At 25.9% G+C, this 10,999-nt stretch overlaps 1 protein-coding gene across 1 annotated transcript; it reads left to right on the forward strand.

The window, feature by feature from the left end:
- The first annotated feature begins 8,167 nt into the window (after window positions 1-8,167).
- Window positions 8,168-10,999, forward strand: LOC140666782 (lipase member H-like). The gene is made up of 7 exons (XM_072894320.1): window positions 8,168-8,318; window positions 8,409-8,463; window positions 8,535-8,680; window positions 8,804-9,046; window positions 9,938-10,138; window positions 10,497-10,653; window positions 10,861-10,999. Exons 1-7 carry the CDS (start codon window positions 8,237-8,239, stop codon window positions 10,895-10,897), a joined length of 921 nt encoding a protein of 306 aa, XP_072750421.1. The 5' UTR covers window positions 8,168-8,236; the 3' UTR covers window positions 10,898-10,999.

Consider the following 10,999-nt stretch of genomic DNA (forward strand, 5'->3'; position numbering starts at 1 on the left):
TAATGCCGAAAAAATATTAAGTAAAAGTTCAGATAATATGAAAGATACCAACATTAATTCTAATTGTAACAACAGTAGTCGGTCCGCAATAAATATAAGAGAAAAATTTTGTCGATTTTTTAATGAACAAGGTGCTATTCCCTGGCAATATGAGATTCAGTGAAAACCTTGCATAAATATTGTGTTATAAATTATAACATATTTATTACTGTAATATTTACACTAATAAATTCTTTTTAAGCAGGTCTAGCTTATTTATTGAGTTTTTCATTGACCAGGTACATTAACTTTAATTATAATAATTATTATTTGATAAACTTCTCATATGTGTTTATTTACATTAATAAATGTTTAATTATTAAGTTGTACACAAGACTTATTTACTTTTATGTATCATATATAATTATATAAACATTAACGTCACACTTAGCTTACAATACTGTCGATTAGTACTAACATTTTGTGATAATTAAAATATAATTTCATATAAAATTTATATTAAAAAATAAACGCTTATAATACTAATTAATAATTACAAGGAAAACGCAGTAAAAGGCAATAATATTATACGGAAAACATTAAATAAATGAAGCATCTAATCGTCCTCAATATATTGCTCTACTTTATGGTAAATAAATTGTAAAACATCGATTGCAGTCTGTATTCTTATATTGTATGATAGACGACGTAATTGCATATTTGCTGCGTAAAGCACGACGTCTACTTCATCGAGATTAGAAGGAGGAGTCAAGACAATTGATGGATCGTCTTTATTAAGGTAGTCGATTTTATTTAAGGCAGTAACAGTTTCATCAGTATTCTCACATTTTCTCTTTCGCGTATTACCTAGAAAATAAATTATTATTGTTTAAATATTATTTGAAGCATGTGGAATTATTGTTCTAAATCAATATATATATTAATTCTATATTATATACGAAGAGCTAGAGAGAGAGAGAGAGAGAGAGAGAGGGGGGGGGGAGAGGTAATAATCTACAGTCAATCAAAATACTTGAAATTCGAATATAAAGTACTATCATGAACCGATTGTATTGACTCGTCATCAGTAGAATCAGTTAAGAAACTGGAATTTTCTTCTAATTTTACGTCCACTGAATTATTCTCAATATTTGTAACAGTCCTAAAAACAAGTAATAATTGTAAACCTTAAAATGTTTTAGTTTTATCAGATAATTAGTGGAAATATTTTTTGTAATTTTATTCTGAAGATAGAAATGTTTCAAAAAAGGAATAAAAACAAAAAATAATTAAATCTAATATTATTAAATAAAAAATGTTTCCACCACAACTGTAATTTTTTTAATGGAATTAAAACATTACGGCTCTGTAAGATAAGAATCTCTTAAAAATTCCATTATATCATAATACTTCCATTTATCTTTAGCCAGTTTAACGAATCTACTGCGATGTTCAGACTGAATAATTTTTCTATGGGTGTCTTTCAAATACTTAAATTTTTTTTCGCTTCCTCACTACTTATTTTACCTACAAACATGTAATGTACTAATCAGTTATGAAATATATTGCACCATTGAGAATTATTTATAATATTAAAGATTCTTTAATACTGACCATTTAATTCACCCGAAACTTCGTTCCATAGTCGGTTCACAATATCGCGACTTCTCTGCTCTGGCGGTAATAAAGGTTTTCTTTTTTGAATTTCTAAAATGAGTTTATCTATTCCTAAATCTGTTAACCTTTCTGATTTAATAGTTTTGAACCAGTTATCAGAAGTTTTATCAGTCTATAAACATTAAACAAAAAGTAATTTTTTGTTAAACTTAATGTACTTAAGTGTTACTAACATATTTATATATATTAACTTTAAACATAACTTATACACTTATATATTAATTTTAAACATTATTATTTCATATATTTGCACACAGCATTAAGTATATTATGTATTAATTAAACTAAACATATTGTTAAATAAAAAATATCTATTTTTCAAATATTATTAAAACTTACTGCTTCTGATTCCATTTCTTCATTTACATTTAAATCGAGCGTCTGCACTGCAACAATCTAGTATCTATTGAGTTTCGTTTAAAAACTCATGCTGACATGACGTGTCTCGTTGTTCGTGTTTATCTCAAATTTAATAACCGTTGATTTTAACTAAGTGACATATTTAATTATTCCACAATTATGTTCTACTTTTAAACATGTCCCATTGGATTCTTTCTTCTCTTTCTTACTTACGTTTACACTTGAAAAGGACCACAACCATATGGTCGAAACGTCGTGTGAATAAATTGAATAATTTTGGCTAGTCAGGTCGTTTTAATTAACCTGTTGTTTATAATCTAATATCTCTTGGTGCAATAGATCCATATATACGTATAGTACAGACACCTGAAGGACGCCTGTAAGTTTTTAAGTGCACAAGTAGACATTACTTTTTAAATCACTGCCTCAAAATTCCACAATCTTAAATAAATCCTCATTAAATTGTTATATGTTAAGTGAATTAAAATATACTAATTTCGACATGCTCATAGCTCGACTATTATAACATTATTGATAATGTCAATATAATCTTTATATAATATAATCTTTAATTAATAACATCAATATCTTTATTCTAAATGCCAGTACGTCACGAAATATTTCATAAACTTTATATCTTATATAGTTAGTAGCTAGTAAATACAAGTTTCACACTTTCTTCAATTCTGAAGCGACTGGTAAATTTATCAACAATGTCACGCCCAGTGAGACAGAGTACATTGGTTACTATAATATAGCAAAATTAGTATATATTCAATATGTCGTAAGTAATGTACAAATGTGAATATAATAAATGTAACAGACATATTTCTATTTTTTATATAATAAGTATCTTTATATTAATGCTCAATACGTAACGAGAAATGCACATAAGGTATTTTCGTAAAGTATTTTTAATGAAGATATCATCTCGAGATATCTTATATATTATGAATTTCTGGCTTCGCATAAGAACTGTTGTTTTATTTTCACCACAATAAACCACAATATTTATAATATTTTGTTAATGACTAAATCACGTAGTTCAAATGATCTATGTTTCCATTTTAACTGATGATAAAAAGAGTATCAGAGAAAAAAATACTAAAAAATTTAATTATGTGCCTTTCTGTAAACTTTGTTTCTTAATTTTTATGCAGATTAAACGATTTTTTTTACTTTTACAAATAATTAACAAAAATATACATTCACAAAAAAATTAATATATACTAATGGTCAAATTAATGATAAAGTGAAGTAAAAAAAGAGAAAAAATCAAATGTAAATTCAAACAATTTCGTGAAATTATTGTAATTTGTCAATGGTATCTTAATTTCATTTCTTTTAAGTAAAAAAAATTTAAATTTTTTGCAGATTTACGCAAATTGTAAATTTAAGATATACAACTTAAAATTTATCTAATCTCTAAATGTTCGAGAGTATCGCGGAGGAAGATCAGCAATTGAATTATGAACGGCGCAATTTGTTCTTTTTGTCTTTTTATTAGTTTTTTGTGACACTCAAACAAACACTTAGTAAAACTAAGAATATTTACAGAAAAATGTACAAAAAATTACTCACGAGATTAGAATTTGTCGACGACGGCGACAAGCACTGCGCGAAAGCGGCGACAGAGCGTACGAAAAGCGGTGCAGCGAAAGCGGTGATTAACTAAAAAAAACTGGCGGATTTTTCGTCGCCGTTGATTTATAGCTGAGACAATTGGGATTGTGAGCCAATTATTTTTGAAATTTTACGGCGATGCCAGCGTGTCGCAATTAATTGGTTGCCGAAGGGCTGTGACGTGCGCTACGCGGTTTTGCCATGCGCGAGAGCCAATTCGGCGTTTGCCAGTGGCTGTTTGCGTTTACGTTACGCCGTCGCACATGCTTGATTAACTCGAGCGTTAAGCACTGGTAAGAATTGTTGTTGTTTTTTAGAATTACATGAGTGTCGTCAGAGCCAAAAAAAGACGTTTTTTAACTTTGTTGGTTAGATTTGTTTACAAGATTTGTTTTGAAGAGACCTTTTCGAATATTTTGAGGACACTCATGTAATTGATGGTATACAAAAAATAAAAATGTTAATTAATTGTCGTACTTAAAATCTAACGAAATTACGTTATTTCGTTATTTTTCATGATACAGCCTTGCATTTGTTCTTGTTGTCTTTTGTAATTTTGGAGGTAATTAATTTGTATCGAAATATTTTATGTGATTCCTAATATCTTAACATATGGATTATGAAATAGATATTAGAATAATATTAACAAAAAAACAATTGGACTATTAAAATAGTAATAAATTATAATTTTTGATATTTTTAAAGTAAAATATATAATATATAATTACAAAAAGCTTGTGAAACACACACACATTATTTTATATGTTTATATATTACATATTATACATTTGTATGTCTGTCTGTATATATATTTTTTATATATTAATATGTTAACAATTTTTATACATATTATTATATAAAGATATAATTATGTTTTACAAGTTTTTTATAGCATTTGCATTGCTACAAAAAATTAATTTTTCGAAAAAAATGGATTTATAATCATACGTGATCATATATCTTCATATATTATATATCACATGTCACATATATATATATATATATATATATATATACATATATAACGTAATAAATTTATTAAGGAATTATATTTAATTATTACATGATTTAATTTAATTTATATATATAATACTCCGTTATAAAATTTACCATTATAATGTCTCTACAACTCTGACAACAAATGTATTCTTTATAACTCGAGAGAAACCAAACTAGTTAGCATCCAGGAATTGAATATTATTACGCAGAAAACTGTCGCACAACTCATACAAATTTCCAGAGTTGGGAAAGTTACTTTATAAAAGTAACCTGTTACCGTTACTATTCTTTTTTCCAAAAGGTAACTCGTTATCGTTACTCGTTACTACTTTTAAAAGTAATTCATTACCATTACTGTTACTCAAAAAGTAACAAATCGTTACAATTTCCGTCATTTTTTTTTTTTTTGTATACAATCCATCTTTACATAAAATTTTTTTTTATACAATATTAAATTAAATGAAAATTTTACATTAAACAATAAAGATTTTTAAATATTATTTTATATTAAAATAATCAAAATAATATAATTTTGATAGCGATATCGCTATTAATATAAAGTGTGTAATAATTTTGATAATAATAAATTATTTTATATAAGAGAAATTTTTGAAAAAAAGTGTAAACAAGCTTTCTTAAACACTTTTAGATACTGTAAAAATAAATAAAGTGATTTTCTTATTGTTAGTTTACTTTCAATAGATTTGTAAATATGGTCGAAATCGCTTTCTTCACACCTCTTTAATTTTTTTTTATTTTAATATTCTAACACCATACGATAATTTTCATAATATCGAATTCCTGACTAATCATTGAATTATCTATCTACTAAATGTTTTTTTTACAAAGTAGAAAAATACGAGAAAGATTCCAGCAATTTCTACGTGATACTACATTTCAATACTGTTATCAATCCCTAACTTCTATTTCACGCATATGTGCATATGTATCTATAGTATATGTTACATATACTATATAAAATGCGCACATATGTATGAAACGAAAAATATCTGTGTCTCTTCATTTGAAAATTATATATTAAAAAATTATGTAGTATATTCAAGTATATTCAAGTATATTCAAAAAAAAAATTCCAGGGAGCACAGAAAAGTCAAAAGACATTTTAAAGATATTTAAAAGACGATAAGATGACTTTAAGTTGTCTTTTAAGAATCTTTTAAAGGTATGTGCTGTCTGGAAAGCAACGATAAAAGTAACTATTTGTTACTCGTTATCGAAAAATGTAACGAAGTTACTTTTCCGTTACAAACAAAAGTTATAACGCCGTTACCATTACAGTTACCGAAAAAAGTAACTATAACGACATTAATAATAACGCGTTACTTTCCAATCTTGTAAATTTCTCTGCACAAATTTTACGTAATATCTATGAAAAAAGTTGAACCACAAAACAAGAATGTTTTAAAGTTTTCCAACGAAACTAGGTTTCCATCAATCCTACTAAAACTTTTCTGATAGAAATCTTAATTGTCAGAAAGAGTTTTTTTCCACATCATATCTCTCTTTTCCTTTTCTATATTTTTTGTTAAAAATATCCTCTTATAACTTATATGGTAATCAAAGAGATTATTTCGTAGCACGTATTGGAGCAAAAGTTATGTAAGTTGCAAATACAAGTTTCACACTTTCTTTAATTCTGAAGCGACCGGTCAATTATTCCATACGCATCTGGATCATTTAATATTGTACTATAATAGTTACTAGATTCATGTATTGTTGTTCATGCTCCTTTAAATGGTAACGATTTTCCAAGTCAGGTAAGCACAACTACCTGACTTGGAACATTATTACCATTAGAGGATAAAATTTTGTAATGTATTGCAGCACTCGTCCTCCATTCACCAAAAGTACTCCACCTAAACCTAACAGATTAAATATAAAAAATGTTATACATTTATACAATATATAGATACATTATTTTTATGATATATCAATCTCATTATTTTAACTTTCTATCTATTTCGTTATACCATTTACACATATAGAAAGACAATTTCTTACCGACTCTACAAGGCGGAAACAATGAGACAGACAATGCTAAATTAATGATATGATGTCGTGAATTACGCAACATGAAATTACTTCAGTTCTGAGATACAGTATACATGAGATATTACGCTAATAAACTGGAATCTTAAAAATTTTTTGCGATGCTATAGATCGTAAATATTACAGAATTAAACAGCAAAAACAAAGAATATATAATGTAACATAAATGTATTAAAGAATTATATTTAATTGCTATTTATATTTTTATTTATTACATATGATTTAATTTAATTTAAATATATTTTTAATTTAATTATATTTTAACATTGGTTTTTGTTACTGAAAAAATTTGAAACATGAATAAATACTGCTACAAAACTTTAAAAGAAACATCACAAACTTCTCAACAAGTTTGAAGAAGTTTTATAAAGTTTTAATTTTAATTTTTAAATAAATGACATATTCTCGAATGTAAAATTTTGTATTCTTTAATTCTTCAATTTAAAACCATTCTCATTGTCACAGCAAGAAATATAGATATTTATTCTGTTTTCAAAACAAATTACATCGAATAATACATATATAATATATATAAATAAAATTAAAAGATTATTCATAGTTTAGAAACTTTCATTGGTAATTAAAAGATTTGAAATAAATACAATAATTTTATTTGTTTTTTTATAAGGCAACAGTTGCTGCTAGTCTGAAAAGATACAATTAGCAGAACGTTTATATTAAGAAACCATATGTGTCTATGTAATTTATTAAATTTATACAAAGTTTTATGTCATTCCAAATATATGTATACCTACACATATAAGAGGCAGACTCTCTGAAAATTATTCTCATCTTCTTATGATTTCTTTAACAACATTTTAAATAAATCAAAGTAAATACCTAATTGTTTATATAAAAGTGCGTAACACGTAATAGACTGAAAATATAATATCTGTGTATAATTTGCATATGAAGAAATTTAAATTGTTTATTATTTAAATAAAACTATTATGTTCTAAATTTGATAAAATTTGATAAAAAGTCTGAGTATGAATTTATAATATAGAAAATTGAAATTGATAATATTTGAATAATAGAAAATATATGCATAATATAGATGTCCCATAATTGTTATTATTATTATATATAAATTATATAGAATATATCTATAATATAAATGATATTGAAAAATATCAAGAAACAGTAATATTTTGCTTCAAGTTACACATAATAACAGCAAATTTTTACATTTTCTAAGTTTTTTAGACAGAAAAATTATAATACAATGTACTTCGAAATATGCACGTAAGTTGTTTTTATTTAAAGTTATATTTATTTGCGTCATGTGTCCAGTCTACGTAAAAATAACATATATTATAAAGATAAAATATATTTTTCACTGCATAATAAGACGCGCATATAGGATATTTACATAATTGCTTCCACCATCTAGACGTCTGTTATTGATCGAAAATAATGATAAGGATGCTGATTATACATAAAAGCGGTAATTTCCAAACATTGTTCAAAACTCGTATTGGAAATATAGGTGCATTTTTGACAATTCGTGGACTTTTTTCCATTCAGAATGTTAACATCAGGTGTTTTATACCTTTATGTTCTGTTATTCTTCGTGATAAAGATAATTTATTGTCAAACATCGTGTAACTGTAAGATAATCTGTTTTCTCTGCAAAATATTTCCTAGCACTATTCACAAACGTCAAACATACTAATATTATTTCATGTAATTCTTTATAGGTGACCAACCGGATTCAGACTTTGCGACTGGTGTCAACCTCGTCTATTACAAGTGGTTCATATCTGCGACAAAATATCTTAAAATAATAATTACTAATAATTACTAATCTAATTACTATTTTTCAGTGATAATGAAACTTCTGCAACAATTGACTATCCCATCACAACGCCAGAAGGGTTGTTGAATGTGTTGGAAGATAAACGAGTAATTTTTTATATATTTGGATTTAATCAAATTGCGAATGATTCAAATGTTCAATTAATGCTGAAAGGTATGGCGTTCTTATTACAATATGCAATTAGATTATTATTAAGATATTAATAAATTAGATTATTATATATTATAATAAATATTTAAAGAAAAGATACAAAAGGATAATTCTTTACATTATCAGCACTTTGTCATGGAAGAACGGATAATGTTGTATTACTCGATTGGAGCAGATATTCTAATGGCTTTTACTGGACTTGTTTCAAAAATGCTGAAAAAATAGGCAGTTTATTCGCTCGAAGTATACAATTGCTTGTGAAAAATGGTCTTGACGTATCGAAAATCTATCTTATTGGATTTTCCTTGGGTGCTCATATAGCTGGTTTTGTTGGCAAATGCAATAAATTTGTGATACCTCGCATAACAGGTAATCAGTTTTAAAATCTTGAAGACATATGAGAGTTTTTTAACTAGTGATTATATTAATAAATTATGTTAATACATGACAATTGTCTGCATGTGCATTTAATGGCAGATTTATATGTGTAAAATTACAGGTATTTTAATTTATAACCCGTTGCTATATTGAGTGCTTAATGATATATTATTATTAATAATATCAAAAAATTTATTTTATAAAAGTATTATACAGGGTATCCGGTAATTACCGCCTCACCTCTCTAGGACAGATAGAGCAGGTTAAACTGAACATAAAAGTTCTGTACCATTTTGCGATTTGCGCAATAATTATTAAACTATTAATTAAAAACGCTCAGCATATGTTTCATTATTGTTTTTTACGCGTTTTATGAAAATATACAATATGTTAAAGATTTTGCAATTATCAAAAGTATTTAGTTTTTTATACATATTTATACATAAGAGTATATCATATGTTAAAATAGAATTAAAAGAACTTATGGTTTTCGGGATTATAATATATATATATATATATATATATATATATATATATATATATATATATATATATATATAATATCGTTTGCTGAGCGTTTTTAATTAATAGTTTAATAATTATTGCGCAAATCGCAAAATGGTACAGGACTTTTATGTTCAGTTTGATCTGCCCTATCTGTCCTAGAGAGGTGAGACGGTAATTACCGGACACCCTGTATATATGGTGTTCTTTTTAAAAAAAATATTCTTAAATATACCAAAAACATCAATTTTAAAATAAACTGTTTCATAAGTTGTTTGACCTTAAAGGGAACATAAAATTAAACTGACAAAAAATTTATTAAATAATTTACAATTTAACATTGTATTCTAAAATTTTCTTAATGGAAAATTATCATAGGATTGGATCCTGCAAATCCTCTTTTTTATCTTCCTGGATGCTATCTCAAGTCCACAGATGCGACATGGATAGATGTCATTCATACGGACATGGGCGGATATGGCACTTTTACGTTTATGGGAACAGCTGAGTATTATGCAAATGGGGGCTTTCCTCCTCAACCTGGTTGTAAACTGTTTGGTATACCGTTAAGTCCGAGAGGTAATAATCAAAATGACTAAATATATTATTAAAATTCTTTACAATGTAAATCAATTTTAGTAAATACAAATCACTATTAAATATTTTATTTTAATATTATTTTAATATTACATTAATATCTACATCTTAAATATCAACAAATTCATATCAAAACCATATGTATCTTATTTTATATTATTTAAAGAATTTTATCCAAATGTAATACTAGTAATTGGTCAATTACGGTTAATTATTTCTTGGAGTGTTCGGAAAATTACGCGGAAAATTATCCAAAATTATAGCATGGATCTGTGTCGACATAAAATTATAAAGACTTAAATTACCAACTACTATAATTATTTTTCTCTGTTACTGCTAGATTTTTGCAGTCATGAAAGAGCAGTTGAACTGTATGCAAAATCGAAACGTCAACCTAAGGAATTTATTGCAGTAAAGTGTTCTTCGTATGATGATTATGAAGAAAATGAATGTAAAAACAACCTGCACACTGGTATTGGATATAATGCTTTGAATGTGTAAGATAATAATTAAAAGTTTATTTAATTAAATTTTGTATAACAAGCAAAGTACACACACACATGTATGTGTGTGTGTATATATATATATATATATATATATATATATATATATATATATATATATATATATATATAATGAGAGAAAATGTTTAGTATGTAGTAGCTGATAGTAAGAAATATTAATATATAATACGTTTTTTGCAGAACGGGAACATTTTATTTCAGTACAGGAGCTATTTAACACGGACCGATGAATATATCTATAAATATTTGTAATAATGTAATATATATATTCTCGTAATATGTATATTATTTAAGAATGTATATTCTTTAATAAATAACA

Source organism: Anoplolepis gracilipes, chromosome 6 (assembly GCF_047496725.1).
Source record: "Anoplolepis gracilipes chromosome 6, ASM4749672v1, whole genome shotgun sequence".
NCBI lineage: Eukaryota > Metazoa > Arthropoda > Insecta > Hymenoptera > Formicidae > Anoplolepis > Anoplolepis gracilipes.

What these genes read in the sequence shown, in the direction of transcription:
- LOC140666782 (XM_072894320.1), top strand. Translation starts at nt 8,237, where the DNA reads ATGTTAACATCAGGTGTTTTATACCTTTATGTTCTGTTATTCTTCGTG. An exon ending in TTGTCAAACATCGTGTAACT is followed by an intron (nt 8,319 to 8,408) that starts GTAAGATAATCT and finishes AATTCTTTATAG; the next exon opens with GTGACCAACCGGATTCAGAC. An exon ending in GGATATAATGCTTTGAATGT is followed by an intron (nt 10,654 to 10,860) that starts GTAAGATAATAA and finishes CGTTTTTTGCAG; the next exon opens with AACGGGAACATTTTATTTCA.